Raw genomic sequence first — 21,280 nt, 5'->3', positions numbered from 1 at the left:
CGCTAGGGCACCCCGTCCTTTAGGTCGCCCTTCGGCAAGGCAAAGACTAAGCAAAAAAATATTATAGCGTTACCCTGAATATTAAAAGAAAACTGCACAATAACTGTTCAGTTACATGAAGGTTATTCCACGCGAACGCCGACAAAAAGTTTGGCGTGATGTGCGCGAGAAATACATCATTTTGACTGGAAATGGATGCGAACGAAGCGAAGATCGGCAACGCTGTGACGGCGACAGCTGAGCAGCCGACATGGCGCCGTCGAACAAGCTGCCAGCATGAAAAAGTCGGGAAAATGGAACGTATGGAGGAAGAACTCGCTAAATTTCGCGCACAGCTCAAGGTGAAACAGAAGGCCACCACTGAGAAACAGCCTGAACAGCCTGTCCGCGTGAATTCGGGGTCTCAGAGCGAAAGCAACGATACTGACAGCGATGCCAAGGTGAGGTGCCTGTTTGCATCGCAGAGCCGGCAGAGCTGTCCCTAGCTCGCTTGGTCATTTTCCTTTATTTTTCTTTTTTTTTCAGCCAGACGCATTGACCAAGCTTCGTAAAAGACGCGAACCGATTCAAACGACCATGACTCCGGCGTCGTCCACCCGCATAATGGTTACCGACGAACCAGTAGTGGACGAGGCGGCCTGTGGTCGTTGGACCAAGCTCGACGTGGCGACTCTCGTGGTTAAGTTGACGCTGTGGTGCCTGTTGATGACTTTGTTCGTTGTGCTGGAATTCGGCGCCGTGTTTTTCGTGCTCAGTGTGTTCTACGTGATGTTCACGAACTTCCGCAAGAGGCCTCGGTTGCGCGGAGAGCTGAGCGCCTATTCTGTGTTCAATCCGAACGTGGAGGCCATCGACGGCTCGCTGACGGCGCAGGATTTGGAGCGGCAGTTGACGATGGGCGTGTTGCCCATGCACTGACGAACAGTGATATGCGGGCAGCAAAACGCGGCGCTCGTTTACATGAGCGGTGTTTGCCGTGCTTACGCGCGCGATTAGCACATTAGCGTGCTCACCCCAACTTTCAATTGCAGCAAAATTTAACAAGTGTCCATCCAGAATTTTGTGGCAACAAGCTAAACTGTCTTTATTTTTTATTTTTTGGTAATGTGTCAATGCGTGCGTGTGGTTTGTGCTATGCAGACAGTGCTGCTTTGCCATATTTTAAAGATAACATAATTTGTGCGTGACTTCTGACGAAATTAATGGCGATGTTGTAACCAGTGCAGTACAAATAGGAAGGAAATGCTTTGCCTCCCTGACCCACAACACCTACTGAATGCAATGAGTAAACCCACCTTGTCATTAGAATGTGTCAGCAGAGTAGTACTTGCCCATTTTGTCCAGGATAAGTCAGAAGTACACACATAATCTGTGGCAATGTCAGACCAAAAGAAAGCAACCTCAGTGAAACAAAGAATGGCTTCATCAATTGTGGGAGGACAATGTGCAGTCTGTGAAGAAGGCAAAACTTGCAGAGTGGTATTTCTCTCCGATTGGACAGTGCCATCATTCATTCAGTTGAGAAAACTTGCATCATGTCCAGCATCATTCCACTGTTATGTACAGTGTGGTCTGCTGTTAAAGGGAACAACCCAGTAAAGTTGAACATTGATATGAAGAACACAGATATAGGTAATTATTTGCTATAACAAAGTAAATAAAAGTCATGTTACTGAAGGCAGACGTGCAGACACAAACACAAACAGAACAAATCTGACAACACGGGTGTCGAGCACCGACTACCAACAAATGCCGACTAGTATCAGGCGAAATGTTGCTAAGTGGCGAAAAAAAGAGGGAAGACACCAACCTTATCTGCGTGTGCTCAAAGTAAGGCAGCGCCAACTCGACAATTCTGGGCATGTGTGGCCACTCGTGAAAGGTTTGGGCATGACAATTCCTCTTTGTGCAATATAATTAAGGGATGATTTATGCATATACTACCAGTATTGATAATATGCCATGCCTCAACTATAAGGCACACTTTCTTAGTTCTTATGTCTGAACAGAACTATACCGTCTGCAAATTTTGAAGTACACTTGCCATCACAACAGAGTAACAAAAGGTTAGACGATGTTCCATGGGTCAATTAACATTTATGCTCAATCCGACCAATGCAATGTTTGGCCTATCTAAAAGCGATCACAGCTAGAAGGAACTTTACAAACTACACCCATACAGCATTCTGTCGTGTTTGTACGCTTTACATAACACCTGTCAGGTCTTCTATTGCAGTTCAACCGGTGTTTATCTGTGCTGTGACAGATCTTTTTTTAATTTGTTTTCAGACATAAACAATATTATTACCAAGGCTGTCATGTCAAAATTAAGCTGTAATCGGTCCCAAAGTACTGATCTAATGCTCCCTTTAACTGTGAGCCATACTGTATCTTTAATTTCTTCTGGATGAAACAGGTAAATACTGCATCTCAGCATGATAGAGGAATTTCGCACCTCCGAGCAGAACCTGCAGAGTGCAAACGAATTGCAGCAGTTTTGCTGAAACAGTCATCTATATCTGGCTGCCTTATAGACTCAGTTGGCAGTAAGCTGTATGCAATAAGATTCCAAATGCTAGTCAAACAGCTTTCCAACTTCGACTTTATTTTTGCATGCATAGGCAAATAGTGCCCAGTGAAACAACTGGATGCAATGTGATGCAAAAAAAGAAAAGCTGCTCAGCAGCATGCCAGCCACAGTATATTACAGAGATGTATGTACAGCCCCATCAATCAGTACTATTTACAAGCCTTTCTAGGAAAGACACCCTGAATTGTTATTGTCGCCTACTGGCAGTTGCTCCAGCGGCAAGGCACCGGATTTTCAATTCATGGCCGTCACAAGCGCGGGGAACTTCTTGCCGCTTCCACTATCTCCACAAGTGCTCCGTAGCTTGGAACTTTTGATTTTGGGGTCCCGAGTTCCTCCATCTGTTCAAATAAATGAAACAGCCTTGTCATCAGCAGTACTGAGATGTCGCTACTATAATAAAAGTTCGTTCTTACATTGGAAAATAAATTTTATACTAAGTCAAACCTCATCAAGCCTTTCTTCTTTTTTCCCCTAGTTTCTGTATCAAGAACTTCTCATCTTTCTAATGTCTTGTGATTTGTCCACTCATACTTTAAATGTAAAATTTTGCAAGCAGGCTGCTTCATATATCCACGCTTTCTAAATATCGACAAAATATCGACAAATAAATATCGACCTGGCTTTGGCAGGTCCTAAACTTGTGAACTCTTGCTCAGCCAGTGGACACTCAGCAATAAAGACTGGTGATTGATAAAGCAGTGTTAAATATGCATGCAATGAAATGCAGGTGTTTTTAAATGAAAAGCCAGGATAGGTGTATCTGAATAAGATTGCCGTGAATTACATTCCCATTACATTTTTTTCTTCCTAGTTATACATTGTTTCTGCATGAATGAATCAGTACACCATCCTTTTTTTTGCTGATCTGTCATTTGCAGATATGTGCTGTTAAAGAGTTTTACCATGCTCATACATACAGTTGAACCTTGATAAATCTGAAGGGGATCACAACAAGTTCAATATATATGTAATTCGATAGATAAAATAAAAATGTTATGCAAAAATCTTCAAGGGTATTTTAGAGCTGTTCGTTCTACACAATAATTTATTATATATGGGTTCGATATATCTGGGTTCGACTGTGTTACTATCTGTAGAAAACCTGGTTATTAGAGATGTACCTAGATAAGAGCAGTTCAGCTGGTGGCACAGAGTTTAATCGGAGAGGACACACAGCCTATTAATGCAGAGACCAACCGCATTACAATCAGCCGCTGGTGTGAAGCTTTGGCAGCAATATGATTGTTAATTCCCAGTTTTTCTGGTCTTTGACAAGAACATGTATGTAATATAAACATGTCTCTAGTAGACTGTGGTTCAACAAAGCATCACAAGATGGCACTACTAGTATTACTGTTATCTGCACATTCAGTAACCCAGTAATTTTTTAACTGCAATACGTATATGGACAAGCTTATGTTATGTGCTGAAGAACTAGTACTACACCTCCACCAATACGTGTGTGAACATCCATGCCAAAATTCACATGAAACTATTTAGACCCTTTCCCCTTCCCCCAACGCCGAGTAGCAGGTCAGAACATTGATTCAGGCCGACCTCTCAGCTTTTCTATCATAATAAATACCCTCCCTCTCTTCCCCCCTCCCTCTCTCTCTCTCTTTCTCTCTCTCTCTCTCTCTCTCTCTCTCTCTCTTGCCAGAATAATTTTGGCAGATACGTGGTGCAAAGCTTCATACCAATGATAGGAAGTCCATTGTGCCGTAAGCTACATAACAACACAGTGAATAGTTAATAGTTAAAGCGCCTCGTCCTCTCTTCTAGTCTTTATGCGATTTTAGTTTCAAGATGCAAGTAAACCATAAACCAGCTAGCCCAGTTGTCCATTCTGTTATAGCTAATAGGTAGTGACAGTCTAGTTTCTGATCCATGATTTGTGGGGAGCACACGCGCGCGTAGCCGCGATTCCCGCGCTACGGGTTGGGAGTACCACGAAGCGACTGCGTGGGGCTAGATCCGGAGCTCGCCTTCAGCCCTAGCCGCACGCAGAGTGGAACCCCCACAGATTTTGGTGAAGCAGCGCACTTGGAAAAAGACGTTCGCACGAACGATCATGTCCTCACCATTCATGCTTGTGCGAACGTCATTTTTCAAGCGTGTTGCTTCATCAAAATCACAGTCCATAGAGCCTCAGGTGCAAGAGCTCACCTTGACACCAAAATGCTCGACATCGATGTAGAGCTGGAGGCGGATCTTGTCGTCGTCTGAGGCAGCCCCTTCTGGCAGTGGTGTTCTGTCACGAGCTCGCTTCAGTCTCTTCAAGCTGTCTTCCATTTTCTTCACCGACACAAGTACGTCCTTGGTCACCGTCATGTACCTAAGAAGATGCCAAGCAATTTCAGTGTCTGAGCCACAAAACACTCTCGTAAGTAAAAAAATGTTTTTTTTTTTTTCATTCTCATGTTGCAAAGGAATAAGAGCTGCAAGGGTTAACTATTTCCTGCCCATGGAAAAACAAGAATTTTTAGGTAGCCTTAGTACATACAATTTTACTATCAAAAAAAGTTATTTAGGAAGCTATACTGCAGAGTATCAAAATATAAATTAAAGAAGATGGCATTTCGATGATGCGCTATAGCACAGTTGAACTTCGGTATTACAAACCTCAATTTCTAATTCATGAAATTCATAATTAAAAAAAATTTTTTACTTCCTATTCAGCTTTCTTGATTGCAACGTACTTTTTACCACAAATAAGCAAAACACTTTTTAATGCAGTTTTGGTTTAACGATGTCTCCTATACGTCCCAGGCCAGAGACATAGCTAATCTAGCCACAGTACTGAACATCTCCCAGCGATCTCAAATTACTTATGTACATAAATTGTCAAACAGTACTGCTGAGATATTGCACATCTCACGCACTAAACATATACAAGGTCAAATTATGAATGGCACTCACTGTTTCGTGACCTCTTCAAGCACTGACACAGTCCAATCAAGGTCCCAATTCAGATTTGGATTCTGGCTGCTCTGGTCCTTTAAGGTTGCTAGCGGCAAAAGGATCTGCTGGACATAGCTGGATGGCTTTGATGGTACCTATAGAGAAGCAACCACAACAAAAAATTATTTAACAATTAGGAAGCTTGATGAAACATAACAGCAACATTTGATAACGTTAACAGAAAATAATGTCCATGGCTTTCAAAAGTTTAGCACTGTTTTGTGGACACTGAAAAAAAAACTGGAAAGAACAAAGAAAAAAAATAAGAAAGAAAGAAAGACAGTAGCTGTCTGAGCACATAAGCTGAAATGTATGTTAAAATCGATTATATGTTACAAAGAATGTTATTAAACCTTTGTATCACAACCGAAAAGGCAGTGAATTCAATAGGTGTGTGAAAAAAGTTGTAGGTCTGTAATTATAACTCGCTTATTTCAAGAGATCCGGAAGTTTAGTACCATATTTTACAGTCACAATGACCACATATTACTTGCACATTAAGAATACAAAAGGTGCACCAAAGCGCAAGAGAGTGAGTAACTCAAAATACATAACGGAGATGAAAAATCAAAAGAAACGAAAAAAGGAAAAAAAGTTAACTACAATGTATCACCTACATCATCTCTTGGCACAGACCCTGCATATTTTGTGGTTTTCTTTCTTTCATCACAAATATGTTCACCAATACGCAATTACCGTTACAGGAAGATTTCGAAATTGTCATAAATAAAATGCCTTAATTAAAATATGTGTTAGGTTCTGTTCTTTACTAATGGTTCCATTCGCTCAAGTTCTGTGTCCGAAATAGAGTGAGTGAAGGAGGGAGGGAGATAGCCGGGAATCGAGCCCACAATTTCCATGCTCGGCAGAGCAGTGCCATAGCCAGTAACTCCCATGGCAAGCGTTCAGTTAAAAATAAAACTGAATTTCCCGCTAACCTCTCGATTTGTCCTACGGTAGAGGCGTGGAATGTCGGGCACCATTTTCAGCTGGACACAGCAGGCCTTGGTGACGTCAGATACCAGTCGAGCAGAAATGCTGGGACCCAGGTTCACAAGAAGCTGAGAACACTCATCCAAGCCCTCTGTGGAAATGTGTTTTTGAAGAACAAGGCAGACATGCTTTTAACCAAAAGCCAGAAGGCACGAAACAGACATGGACAAACTGTACATTATGTGCATACAAAGCCCAAAATGTTTAAATAACAACACACAGTATGTCGTCTGTACATAGCCCATACCTTTCAGAAGCTGAAATTCCGTGAAGCCAGTCTGCTGCAGTCTTGGCTGGACTGTGTCAGTAAGGAGAGATCCCAACTGCATCAGCAGAAGAAACAAGAGACTGGTTTTCAGACAATCATATCTGCTACCATGTTTGTATACGTAGATTACGCAGAGACATGCAATGGCCGCAGAGGCCAGCAAAGAACATCACAATAAAAAACATGCAAAGAAACACACGGCACACAGCTTTATTTGAAATGTATAAGTGATAAAGTAAAGGGCATTAACGCAAACGAAAAAACAACTAGCTGCCAAAGGGAACCAAACCCACATCTTCTACATTATGGTGTGACTGCTGTTCTCCGTCCACTTCCTCGGTTATTTGTGTATGCGCACAAGAGCTGACCCTGGGAGCGTTGGCCAGCTCCCCCCATGGCCATGGCAGTGGCACATCCTTGTTAATTCCAGTTGTCATGTAGCATGTGAACAGCCATCGCCGTAGCTCAATTATTAGAGCGTTATATGTGTAGTGCGGGAGACATGGGTTTGGCTCTCATTGGCAGCAAGTTGTTTTTTCGTCCACTTTCATTTCTTTTTCCATGGTCATCCCTGTATATGTTTCAACTAAACACCACAGGTAATTTCCCCTGTGCTTTCCTTGGCTTCATTATTAGTTGGCATGACGTGGTAATCACAAGCTAGTACTTCTGTAATCAGAAATGCAAACATGCCACATAGGCTATTTACTATTAGTTAATTACTAGCACTATTACTTAAGCCAAAGCAACATTAGGCAGGGGTGTAAGTAAAGTTCTTGAGTTCAAAGATGGTTACACTTCACTATAGACATTTTGTAAGGGAAGTCACAATTTTTACAACTACTTTCAGTGATCCAAGTCACTGTATACGACGTGCAAGCAACTAAGCGCTTTCAAACAACATTTTTGACAAATGTCATAAAGTTTGTGCTTAAGGACCACACATGTGGCATTAAAGCTTTGTGACATTGAATAGATTGATCAGAAACGATAAATAAGTTTTCAATGGTAGGCTGCCTTCAATACTGTGTACTAATGCCATCTCTAATCCTGGCTGCGTAACTCAGATTCTAACTCTAAAGACCATGTGTGTGTTGAGTGCAGAAGTCAACGCCAGGAGATGCAAGGTCCACGTGGAGAATGCAAACGTCAGGGGACACAAGAAAGTGGAGCACCCTTGCAATTTCTACAGCAAGAAAAGTTTGGCTATAACATGGAAAATGACAGCCAAATTTACATTTCTTTCCTTTTCCTTTTTTTAAATTTCACATCCATACCATGGCACCAATGACATCAGTCGTATGTCACAGGTTTCGTGGTACTTTCACATAAATTACCACATCTCATATTAACGCATCTGACATGTAAGCGTCATGAAAACACTGTGTGGCTCACCTTAGAGGCAACATTCTGCACATCGCAGTGAAGCATCACGAAAAGGACAGGGCCCTGTGGGTTTGCAAGGTCAATTGATGCGTCGCAGCTCCCACCATCTTCACCGTCTCCAGCCTCGGGCCCTGAAGTCGCTTCCTCTCCAACCCCCGATCGGGTGGCATACTGGTGCAGCCAGCCCCGGTGCCGAGCTAAAAGCTGCAGGGTCAGCTTCCAAAACCGGTGCGACAGAGGTGGGAGAAAGACGTCCTCATCCCAGCAGCGACGCAGTGCATCCCAAAGTGTCTCGTGACACAGAAGCAAGAACTCGTCACCTGCACGTTTCGAGGATGGTTGTCACAGATGCGATGCAACCAACAGTGGGTGAAAGTGACACTGGACAACAATGATAAAGATCAGCTAGAGTTGTGATGACTAGTGCCACTTGTTTCGTGTAACTGAATATTTTACCGTGCCAGTTGATCAGGCTAAACACGACATCTCCATGATGCAACATGACCAGTATTGCAGAATAGAAATAAAATGCAGCAAAATGATGGTGGCAAATGGATTTGAATGCATGTCCTTTTGTAACCCTGTAATGCCCAAACACAGTTCCAGGTAAAAAAAAAATTGAAACTTCATGTTTATTTCTGGCCACTGGGAGAAACAATGAGATGTTTCTTGTTAGAACTTAACTGGTATAGTAATCAATTAGTAATTAGTAATTGGTCTGCAGAACTATGCATAACTAAAAATTCACTCCAGCATGTCAGAAATGCTAACTACAGGCTATACGTTAAGTTTCCCAAGCTTAAATAAACATTTACATTCATCAAACTCAGCATATCATACATGTATGATAGTATGTTGGGCATTACAGGGTTCGTGTAAACTGTCAAACTGGACCGATTACAGCCTATTAAAGAGATCAATAAACAACTGACTGGACTGCAACTATCATGGCATTAATCTCTTAAAGGCCGCAATTTACACTCACCTTTGCTACGCTGTGAGGGTTGAATTATGGCAGCTTCCAGCTGGCAGGCTATCTCTTGAAATCTGTCGTGAAAAAGGTCAGCAAGAGAGAACAACCATCTATGTTAGAAGTGTGATCAGGTTTAAGAATGGCATCAAGAATGTAACTGCAGTAATCGCAATTACTTGCTTTAAGGCACACTAAACAAAACATTAGGTCAGTTAAACTTGCAGACTAATCATGTCAGTCAGTCAGTCAGTCAGTCAGTTTATTTCCTTAAAGGCCCCTTTATCAGGAGTGTTACATAAGGGGTGGGGTACATCTTGCAACAACAATTCAACGTGATAACAAACGAAACATTTGAAAAGTGGTAGATACCCTGTATAAACAAGTAGATGCTCGTGACAAATTGTCAATTAGAAGAAAAAAGCAACAGTTATTTTGGCCGAAGAGAAGAAACAGTGGCAATGGACAATTTACTTCAGTAACTAGTGGAACATTTGAATAAAGGTAGATACATTGCATACAATCGAAAACGTATGGTAGATGACGAATTTGTACAAAAAGGCAATTAATTTGACAAAATTGAAGCAACCTCAGCAATGAACACATGTGATTCCATGGCAAAGAAAAGCTGGCAACTGGCAAAGAAAATAATGGTCCAGTCTCCATTTTTAAACTTTTTTCCCATACCAAAGCATTGATTATATTACAGTTAGGTCACGGACGTTACAATTTCTGTTTGTTAGTTAATTCGGGTTTAATGGCGCAAAAGCGACTAAGGTCATGCTGCGCCAGCCACAAGATATTAAGAATTCAAATGCTAAAGCAGCGAAAGCTGCGTTAATTTAGAGTCTGTGTAAAAAACCGGTTTCTTCTAGAAAGCTGAACAAGTCAGTCAAGGGCACTAGTGGTTCATCTCCGAGTATTGAGGCGGGGTGTAAAGGCATGTGTAAGTTATAGAGATTCGGTAAAAGCTTTTGTCTCTGTGTTTCGATATTTGGACATGTCATAATAATGTGCATTACTGTGAGTGGTTCAAAGCACTTCTCGCAAGTTTGCAAATTTCTGTTTGATATTGTGAAACTCGTAGAAATGAAACAGGTGTAAAAATTCACATGGACACTCAAGAGATGCATACAACGAGACTGAACCCCCCATTCTTTCTTATACTCATATCAGTTTTTGTGTCCATGTCCCATGCCTCTTTTTTGTATTCTGAATTAATATGTACCAAACTCTGTTGGCACACTGTTTTCATGCATTCTGATGATGAGCCAGTAAAGCTCAATTACATAAATTGGCCAATTCAGCATTTCATCTGATACGAATTCGCCAGAAAGTACCAGAAAGCACCCATGCTTGTTAACTTCCATTTATATTTACATTTCGGGCCTTACAAATTAATTTTGTTTCTCCTGCGGAGGTAAAATCAATAAATTCACAGTGCTATATGAATACAGACAATTTTTGCAAACAGGGAAACATGAACTACGTGGATTGAGTTGACCTGGAAGCACATGTTCAGAAGCCATGCAGGAATGCCCCCTCCTTCGGAACACAGGCAGTGGCCTTGCAGTGATTGCACATACGGTAACGTCTCGCATGTGCTAACAGTATGTCATTGCCCGCACCTTATCTGGAAGTAGATTGCGAGGTTCCACTTGGACATGAAATGCACGTAGCACGGCTGGGCCCGCAGGCTCTCCACCTGAGAGACATTGTAGCAGAGGCGTTCGAGACGCTCAAGGAATGCCAGGCTGGCCGAGAAACGCTGCTGAAAGGAATTGGGGTCGCCCGCGTTGAACACCCATGGCAGCCGCTCTTCCAGCATCGAGACCAGCTCTGGCAATACCGCCCTCTCCAGGAACGCGTAACCACTTGCATTCGACTCTGCAGCACTGCACACAAATTGATGAGAAGCAGGCTGTAAAGTTCTGATTAGTGGAAGTGGGTCTTGTGTCCACCAGAATAATTCAGAGAAATCAGATACAGTTAAACCTTGACATAATGAACTTCAATATAACGAAATTCTCAATATGACGAAGTGTTTAACTTTTCATAACTTCTTGTCCATAGAACACCATGTCTTTGGAACATCAATATAACAAAGTTTGTTTGTATGCGATTTCAATATAATGAAATTTCGCTTCCGCCACAAAGGAATGCCGAGACAATAAATGGAAACTTCCATGGACGCTGATGGTCAAGTGATTGAATTACAAGCGTCTGCTTCCACATGCACCTCTCAACGAGTGTGCGGCGCAACAAGAGCAAACGCCGCAGTGGAGTCGCATCATGTTCCATATAAAGTCCAAGTGCAATAAGATCCTATCATGGCCCATGCACTTTGTGCTTTAGATATGAGTGAAAGTGTGCAAGAGTGAGACAAGAAAGATGGTGGCTTCAAGAGTGCCACCTTCCCGTACAAGCAAAGGAAAAAAAGGGAGGGGAGTGTGCGCGAGAGGCGGGGTAAGTTGGCACTTGCTTTGTGATTTCTGGCACGCATCTCAACAAAGGCTGCGCATGCCTCTAAGCGCAGCTGAATGCATGCGCAGCTACGCACTCTGCTTTAGAGGTAACCTGCCGCATGTGCAAAGAGTAGGTGTGCCGTGACGGTGTGGCATCCTGCTAGCTGTGTTCCCGCATGTTTAGTTTTGGAGGTTGCGTAATTTTGACTTTCAGTGGCTCGTTGGAACGAGAGGCAGATCAAGCATTCGCTCTCCGCTGCCGGCGCTTTTCATGATAGCGTCGTCCCAGTGCTAGCGATGCTATCAGCTTCAGGGGCGGAGTGCAAGCGAAAGCACGGCTGGTTTAATTCGTACCGCTGTTGTGAAGATATTGTCGACGTGGCATGAAACCGTATCATTCGTCGCGGACTCCCCAATTCATCAAAATAAATCGTTTTCTCATTAAAATTAACTTTTTTCGATTGCCCGATAATTTGGGAAATTCTGCGGCCCCTTTCCTTGTAAGAAAAATTTATTGGCGACTGTACATATTTGCATAAAATGTGGAATTTCGATACAACGAAATTTTACCTACTTCGTTATATTGAGGTCCAACTGTACTTAAAATTTGAGGCACTATATTGACCTTATTACTGTAGTATAAATAAAATTACATTATGGAGATCACATGAGACACCACAACGAACAAGAGCACATGAGACCCCACAACGTACAGGTGGTCTAAGATGGCAGGTCCTAAAACATAGTCTCCAAGATCTTCAGCGCATTATGGGTGCCACCCAATCTCACAGGTCATGCCCAGGCATCATGCTGGTTCTCAATGTTCCGTTCTTGTAGCATCTCTGGCAAGCAGTAAAAAGTTTTTTTTTTCTTTTTAATTTCGGTATCAGAAACGTATATTTCTGCAAACTTTTCGTGATGCATGTATTCACATATTAAAAAAAAATTGTGCACAGCGGCAGCTTCATGTTTACATTATCTGAAATTAAGTTTTTTATGCAGCTAGTCTTTAACGTGGACCTATACGTAAATACTTGAGCATTTTTCCATTCTAGCTTTGTCTACGTGAGGTTCAAACATGCAACCGTCGTGCTCAGCAGTGGGATAACAGGGCAAAGTGCTGAACTATGCAAAACTGAAAAGAATACAGAAGCAAAGGGGGCTAAGAAGACCATGCACCTGGCAGCTCCGAGGGTGAGGTCGAGAAGCGTTTGGCACCTGGTGCTGAGAAACATCATGACCTGGTTGTAGATGCCATCCAGGCCAACCTCCTGAACCACTTTATCAGTCACCATCTGGCACAAGAAAAAAAGAACAGGTCAATGGCGAGATCACCCGAGTGAGAAAATGCTGTATGTGCACACCACAAAAAATAAAAAAAAAATATTCCAAACGCTGGAACTTTGCCCATTACTGTGCACACTGGCACATACTTATGATGCCTCCTGTATGGGAAGTGGAACACCTGATTAAATTATTAGTTTGTTAGTTTCGTTATGTCAAGTCAGGTGGGTCACTTTCAGCTTTGGGACCTCCTGCATATCCATGTAAATTTCTTATGGATCAAATAAACTGAAAAAAAAAGTGCCATTGTTTTCATTGTGTGCACTACGCTAATCAATTGCCAGGTCCAAAGTTGGCCAGGGCTACTGCCAGTAGAAGGCTCCAGGTTAATTTTGTACACCTGGTCCATTGGAGCCTAAATACAGTAAAACCTCCTTAATGCATACTCGCTTAATAAAGCAATGAATGGGGCAAGTTCATGATTGTGGTTATTGATTGCGCCATGATTGCGCTTAGTATTACGTGGACGGACATTCTTTAGTTCTTTTATCAGTGCAATACACTAAGCGCAATATAATCATGAACCGCTTATTAAGTAATTCCAGTTTAAATATAGTCGCGATGAATTCCCTGCCTTGTCACCATTGAACCAAATGTACTGGCCAACCACTTATGCAGTAATTGCGTACCGCATGCCATACGGTTAGTGTGTAGTATTCACTTAATTTTTCGGTGTGTACAAGTGCGGAATCAGCAAAATCTTGTGCATGCCGACCATAGAAAATGAAATTGTGGCACATGGACTGCAGCCGCCAATGATAGTGATGTCAAAACATCGTAGCCATGGCGTGTTTGCTGCTCCCATAAGTTTTGGCACTTCCACGTCGTCTACAACGACGTCGTGGAAGTGGATGATGGCCCTTTTGTATTCGATGCGGCGCGTGCGTTGAACGCCATGAGGGTGTTCGCAGAGAAGTGAGGCCTGATGGAGAAGCTGGCCCGGGGCCTTGCTAAGTTTGAGGATGCCACTGTCGCTGCAAGGCTGTTATGGCGGCAAGTGAAAATCACAGATATTTTGCTGCCTGCTCGTAAATAAAACTTGTCTGTGTGTGTGTTTGAGTGAGAATTAAGACAGTTGTTATTTGGCCTGTAAGTTTATCGCCACTCATCTGCCATTGCCGGTTAATTAGTACATCGCTTAGTGCATACCTGGTCTACGTTCCTCACCAACTACATATTAACTAGGTTTTACTGTATGAGTGAATAATAAATGTGTCTACACTAGTACCTCAGTGAATGCTGAATACACTAAAGATGTACACAGAACACACAAGTGGTGCTGGTGCGTTGTGGGCAGATTCTCTCCTGAATGTTCATGCTGGTTTATCCTGATCTGAGAAATGTCACTATGCCAGCAATCCTCATTTTCCATGCTTGTTTGACCAAGCCACAGGTGTGGGTAAGTGTGCACCTGTGAAGTGTTCACTCCAACTACCTCGGCACACATCCCCACATCTGCTCACGCACAAACAAACAATAAATTTGCCAGTGTGTGCTCAAGAACAGTCCAGCTATGCTCTTGCGCTTGCTCCCGTATAAAAGTGCATAACAAAAAAAAAAAAGAAAACAGGCCTTCAGTAGGATGATTGGGTAGCAGCGCCACGCCTTGCCCAAAATCCTGTGACCTAATAGCACATTTTGACCAGCCTACACTTTGTGTTCTTGGACTGCACTCTATAAGAATGTTATGTCATTCAAAACAAGCTTGATTAGATTTCACACTTTCATTTTTACTGCAACAGCAATCAAAGGCTGGAATCAGTTTCATGTGTCTGTCAATTCACCCTTTCCATTATGCTGTTAAGATTGCGTTGCTGCCATGCCACTGGCTCATCTTCGGCTTCACCCTCAATATAAGGTGGAGTAAAGCAGTACTTTAACCCTGCCAATGAGATTTTAATTAATGTTCCTGCAGCAATATGCAGTTGGGAGCTGGGTGCGCTAACCACTGTACTATTGTGCTGTTTGCATGCTTGATAACGTGTGCAGGGTTTTGCACCCTACGCAGACTCCGGGGGTGGTGAGGTCTATGCATGTATTTCTGAGGCCACAAAAGGCAACAATGTAGCAGACAAGGTTGATGTGTGCATTACAAAGAAGTAACTATTGAGATAATGGCCGTTCAGAGCCAAAGGAATTGATAAAGCCAGCTCAATTTTCTTTTAATGCACATGGTTGCAGCCACTGTACTCTGTTCCTCAGTACACTACAAAGTGCTAGCTAGTGTTTATCAACTGCTTCATCTTCGGTAACCAGTGCAACACAGTTGATTACTATGAGGGCGAAGATGGTAACCTGCTCAAAACAGCATTCGCAGTCGCACGTACTGCAATGCATTCTGATATGCGATGGCCTTATTCTTGCTGGCTCTTTCATGCCCCATTTTGACTAGGCTATCATTTTTCACTGTCACAGTAACCAAATCATGATGGAAATAGTCGAGGCCTACCATACATCAAAAAAAAAAAAAGGATCTGTGCATCAGTCATCCTTCAGGGTCATTGTCGTGCAATGAATTTAATTTTCTGGACAACGCTTTGTAGGGTCAGGCCCGTTCTTTGCACACCCAATCTCGATGTCAAGGTTGTGTGAGCATGCACCCGGAAATGGTTTTATGCTTGTTATATCGCATTCAGAGAGTTCATGTGACGTGTTTGTGTTTATAAATTTGTTCTTATTTCACCAAGCTTCTGGGCTGCAAGTTCAGCGCCTGTCCCATCACTTTCTTAGCTCTTGTCTTTGTCTGTGTTGCATTGGTTACCCAAGATGAAGTAAAACCAAACTGTCCAAATGTCAGTTTTGTTAAACTTATTCATGACTGTTTATGGACTCCTCTCTCAACACTAAGCATTCAAGTGACCTTAATTCTTCACTTAATGCCTTGCTCTTGCATCTGGTGTCAGTTCTTTATGCTGTGCACTTCTATATTTGTGTGTGCATCAGCACACACACACACATTCACATGTGTGTGTGTGTGTGTGTGTGTGTGTGTGAGTGCACCCGCATTGTACATCTCATTTATGCCTTAAGGCCTTGTTCAAGACTGATGGTGTTCCGGACATGAAGAACAGTGCCTTTCCACACTAGTCGGCACTGGCATCTGCTTCTTCCTTGTCAAATCTTTCCAGCACTGCGTCATTTCAAGGTGCTTTAATAACTAGACCCAATGTACACATTACTGCAAGGATTCTGCACTTGGGATCAAACGCATTCACGTCCACAACCAGATTTTGAAGCTCCTGCGGGAGAAGCTTAGAGAATTTGTGCTTATATCAGAAGAAAGTCATTGTTAGACATTCACAACTTCAAGAGACATGCGAGTGAGCTTCTATTATTTTCCTTTTAATGGCTATGAAATGAAAGGTATCTTGGAAACACAGTGATCTCTTCAAGCCTATGCACCCACCTCATCTAGGGCAGGCGCTACAATGCGCTTGCGGAAGAGCTCCTCGACGGCCTCCACTCGATCGAGTGTGGCACAAATCCTCAGCACAGAGCTGAGCTCAGGCTGGCTATCTATCTTGAGGCCACGTAGGAAGCTGTCCTCCAGGTGCCTCTGAAGCAGCTCAGTCACTGCATTCACCCTCTGTAAAAGAGATATATCAGGAAATTGTGGGCAGTTGTAGCCTAAAAGTAAAACAGCATTAATGCTCTGTAAATGGGCAAATCAAGAAACCCCAGATGGGCATGGCTAAAAAACAAGGTCAACTTACTGAACAAACAGGAGAATGTTTTACGAAAGCTTTTACAGAAAAAACAAACAGAAATGAAATAGGTGGGAATTAAAGGCAGTACTGGAAGTGCACTCAACAATGACATGTAATTATTTAAAGGAATCACTCGTGTTCATCACTCCTGAAGAGCTACGATATACTTGCGCAAGGGCTACGTCCATGTAAGGGCCAGGTCGCGCCCCCAACTCGGCAGCCCAAGATTTGGAAAAAAGGAATTCCAATGGAGAAGCAATCACATTCGGTGAATTTTGCACGCACATTGGTGAATTTTTTGTGCGCTGTATAGTTCCACTTGCCACTACTAGACGGCGAGCGCTGCGCGGTGACCTCTGATGCAATGGTATATTTGCGGATTCGGGGTGTGCACAAGTCACTGGCTGTGCTGGTACCATTTTGATCAAAGGTTCGGTCCCGTGTAAGGGCCGTACTTTGTCAAAATTGAGGAAACAAAAATGCAGCTCTTACACGAGTCTATACAAAATTAAAATGAGCAATGTTACTTTCTGTTATATTTACTTCACATTTGTTAAGTTTCCTCGAGTTATCAGAGCACCAAATGATATTTCTAACTACATACTCCTGTTATACTGGCGTTCCTTCAATGAAACAAACACTCAGCTTACCCAGTCTCATTTTGTGCCGGCAGTACCTTCATTAGTGCTTTGTCATGTATTTTTTTACAAAATATTCTATCCAGTACCTTCAACATGACTTACTCTATCAGTTATTGTATGGGGCATCTCCTAATGATTACTCCCAAAAATTGGCATGGTATCATAAAACATCAACATTTACTCTGACTCATTTGCGCTAAAAATCCCTAATGACTGGAACCAGCTCCCAGAATCTGTCACTACTCATCTCTAACGCTATGATCTTTAGGATAGCCACAAAGGCTCTGATCTGATCTGATCTGATCTTCAGTCTACTGAGAGTATAAAAATAAGTAAATAAAGAAGGACAGACACAGAAGAAGACCACACGTATATTGTTGGCACCCCCTACCTCGGCCAGCGCTCCAGCTAGCTTGACCTGCTTGCATTTGCTGAGGTAGAAGAGGACTTGGTTCACCTCTATGGCCACCTGCTCCACTTGCTCATTGGTCCACCTATTGAGAGAATCTAAAACTTAGTCCAAAGCCCGCACACAATAAATGTGCTGATGTCATTGTACCTCAAATTAGTTCCCCACGTGGCAAGATCATGTTGTGGCAGCACTAATAGCAAACTTGGTACATACAGTTTTGCTCTGAGGTGCCCACCTATGTTTGTTCATTACACTCCACACCACACCACTTCATGCAAAACTATTCCCAGAGCATTTTTTCTTAATATACAACATTGTAAGTGAAGCTAATCTGTACAATTTCTTATGCAATGTAATTGGTTCTATGGCTAGCAAGGCAGCCCCTTCTTGTGCAAATAAAATGTTTAAACATAAAAGCACCAAAAATGAGCACATTTCTTGCAGTAATGAAAGAGTTAAGGGCTTAGTAGACGCTACAGCCACTGTGCACATACTAAAAGTAACTCGCAAGTTTCTCCTGTGGTCACAGCCATACATGCACAAAGGGTACTATGTATATTCATCCACACGAATTACAAGTGTACACATGCTGACAATCAGTAATGACACTGAAGCTACCTGCAAACGTCTTGAACTTCATCATAAAAAAATTAATTAGTGGTTCTACACATAGATCTCTCACCTGTCCATGTGATCTGGAGATGGTAGAAGACGCTCAATCTTGTCTACACTCTTGGAGACAGCTATCGCCTGCTGCAATAAAGCCTGAACCATGGTCGAAAAACAAAGCACGGATGGGGTTGCTTAAGCATAGCTTCAGCTAGACAATGCAACAGCTCCAAGTTTTATTCATCACCGTACGCCTATTTTATGTACCCTGTAGAATGAAAACACCTCTTATAGATCTCAGCTTACCCCTATAGCTGTAGTCACATGACAAAGTAAATTGCGATTTGAGCTTGCAGATTGCAGATCACGGGATCATACATCACCCAATCCTGCTGCACTCAGTGGGTCCCTGTGAAAAAATTGATGATATGGCCAAAAGCCAAATCACTGCTGGGATTGTCAGCAAGAAATGCCAGGATACTGATGGCGAAATGCTTTAATCTAGAGGTCAGCATATTCAATCTAGTCCAAGTCATTATTTGAATTCAAACCCATGCAACCGGTATGTAGCTTCTGCCGTTAGCTCGGTGGTCACAAGTGAATGTGTGCAGCATTCCAATGCATTTGCATTATCGTCAGTGCATTGGAGAGAGAGAGAGAAAGCAGTGCTTATGCCACTGCCATCTGCTTTTCTCCACTGTCATGTGAATTCTAGCTCCGAAGTGATCTGACATACGCCACATGTCACATGACCGATTTATCCATAATCCCATTCGCCACGTGAACCCGGCTTATCTTTTATCAACTGACACCATCTTATGTCGGCAAATTTTCTAATCTCTTCACACCCAATTTGACCTTTCCGATGATCAACAGAGTTTCCCTTCCCTTGGTATCCATTGTTATTCTAACAGCCCATTGGCTATCAGATCTATGCATTACATGTCCTGTCGAGCTCCACTTCTATCTCTTAATCTCAACTAAATATCAGCTGCCCCCTTTTTCTGTCTAATTCATACAGTGCTCCGCCCACCTCTTAATATGATGCCTATAATTTTTCATTCCATTGTTCATTTTGCATGCTTCTCGGCATTTTAATTATTCTCCAAATTTCAATAAGTACGAGCTTGATGCCATGCACTAACATGCCTACGCTCGGCGCAAGCACTGTTAAAGACAAAAGAACTGAAAGCTGGGCCAGTTGGTCATTGTTCATGGTAAAAATTGCAGCGTGCACAAGAGACAAAGGACACAGGTAGTTTACAAACGAGTGCTGTTTACAAACGACTGCTATTTACAAACAGCGCTTGTTTATAAACTATGTGTGTCCTTTGTGGGCACTGCAGTTTTGCCATGCATACTCAAATGGCCTTACGAGTTCTCCTGCGATCAGAAGTTGCAATACCTTTGATCAACAGACAAAAATAAAACATCGCCAGTATAATGGAACGATCCTTTGCCTTTGATTCTAGCCCTATTTATCATTCACGCCTCACGACGGGTAAATTTCGCTGATAACATCGGCAAGGTGCAGTTCAAACCAATGATGAAGTGTGAACAGGAAAAAGTTTGGATTAGAACCGCTACATTATCGCGGCCCATGACTTCAACATGATTACATCAAAGCTAAATGCTAAGCGAGATGGCTGGCGTTCATGATTGAGAAGAAGCATTGTAAAATGCACACGGTCAGAAAAAAACTGTCCTGTATTTTCGCTTCCCCCCCCTTTTTTTTTTTTTGCTATTCGTCTCCATGTCGTCTGCTGCGTAACTTTCCGATGTAATATTCAACGTGATTAATAATGACGGAATGTGAGAACAATATCACGCACGATTAGCTGCCAATTAAGCTTTTTAACTACAAGCAAGTGCATCTCTTTAGCAAAACATGGAAGCCCTTACACATACCACAACCAAAAGTTTAGGTGGCCACGAACAAAGTCATTTACCTTTTTTTCTTGAACAGCTCGTCGGGCAGCAAGTTCGGTCCTCGCTTGCGTCAGCGCTGCTTCGAACGCGGCGTTGGCTTCCTGGAGGCAGATTTATCATAACTCGAGATCTTATTTTCCACCTTAGCCAAAGCACTTACTCGCCACAAATCTACATAGTTTCTCACTTAAGCTGCGAGTTATGGCAGTGGATTCACGCCCACAACGGCCTGCCAATAAAGAGGGAAGCATCACACATACGTTCACTTCTTGCTTCAGGTCTTCGAGCGGCTTGGAGATGTTCCTGATGAATTTGTCCAGTCCAACCTAAACATTTAGCACGGATGGGAAATAATTCAATAGTACAGCTCGTGTGACAAAATGCCGGCATTAAGCAGAGTTGTCGGCGCTCACCAGATTTGCTGACAAGTTGACGAAGTCCGCGTAATCCTTGTTGATGAGCTTGATCATCGACGATCGCAGAAACTTGAGGTGTACGTTGAGATCGTCGCGTAGCTTCTCTAAGCTGGCACACTTCCTGTGCTCGCTGACAAACGTATCTACGGAGAAGTTCTCCTGTAACAATAGTAATAAAATCAGCTGTGCAACTTTCCTGGGCGGCGTACTTCGACAGCCATCGAAACCAAAATGCAGTGACCGTTCGGGACGGAAGAGCCGTTAAGAAATAACAAAGGGAGGGGTACTTACACGCATGAAAACATCTTTGTGGAAGCACAGGTTAACCGCTGGCTCTTGTAAGAGCTTGTCAGTGAGTATGCCTTCCATGATCGCCCACTTTACCGGCAAAAAATTAAGCTACCTCGAAACTGCCCGGCCCAGAGCTGCCATCCTGCCACCTCAGACAGTATTCGGTTTCAGCCGGTCCACAGCAAAATATTTATGCATGCTGTCGTATTAGGTCTCAGCACATTTGAAACAATGCAATTTTATTTTGATTTTGATATTAACACCAATTTAAGTGTTCACTTGTACTACGTATTAG

General features: G+C 42.7%; 2 protein-coding genes across 3 annotated transcripts; one reads left to right on the top strand and one right to left on the bottom strand.

Annotated features, from left to right (window-relative positions):
- The first annotated feature begins 104 nt into the window (after positions 1-104).
- Saysd1 (SAYSVFN motif domain containing 1) lies at positions 105-2,314 on the top strand. The gene is made up of 2 exons (XM_050180254.3): positions 105-440; positions 526-2,314. The coding sequence occupies exons 1-2, from the start codon at positions 192-194 to the stop codon at positions 916-918; spliced, it is 642 nt and encodes a 213-aa protein (XP_050036211.1). The 5' UTR covers positions 105-191; the 3' UTR covers positions 919-2,314.
- Positions 2,315-2,584: 270 nt separating this feature from the next.
- On the bottom strand, positions 2,585-21,131 carry Cog2 (conserved oligomeric Golgi complex subunit 2). Of its 2 annotated transcripts, XM_050180227.2 has the most exons (16): positions 20,986-21,131; positions 20,692-20,853; positions 20,539-20,604; positions 20,299-20,379; positions 18,423-18,505; positions 17,720-17,822; positions 16,387-16,566; positions 12,816-12,931; positions 10,800-11,066; positions 9,187-9,248; positions 8,211-8,521; positions 6,795-6,870; positions 6,493-6,638; positions 5,513-5,649; positions 4,760-4,928; positions 2,585-2,931 (listed from the first exon to the last, which is right to left on the bottom strand). In XM_050180227.2, exons 1-16 carry the CDS (start codon positions 21,061-21,063, stop codon positions 2,839-2,841), a joined length of 2,130 nt encoding a protein of 709 aa, XP_050036184.1. In that variant the 5' UTR covers positions 21,064-21,131; the 3' UTR covers positions 2,585-2,838. The 2 variants fall into 2 exon arrangements, with proteins under 2 accessions (XP_050036184.1, XP_054927704.1); XM_055071729.1 differs by lacking the exon at positions 10,800-11,066.
- Between the last annotated feature and the right edge of the window lie 149 nt (positions 21,132-21,280).

The sequence above is a fragment of the Dermacentor andersoni genome, chromosome 7 (assembly GCF_023375885.2).
Source record: "Dermacentor andersoni chromosome 7, qqDerAnde1_hic_scaffold, whole genome shotgun sequence".
Classification (NCBI taxonomy): Eukaryota; Metazoa; Arthropoda; class Arachnida; order Ixodida; family Ixodidae; genus Dermacentor; species Dermacentor andersoni.
Note: the sequence above shows the minus strand (reverse complement) of the source record. Positions and strands in the feature narration are given on the sequence as shown.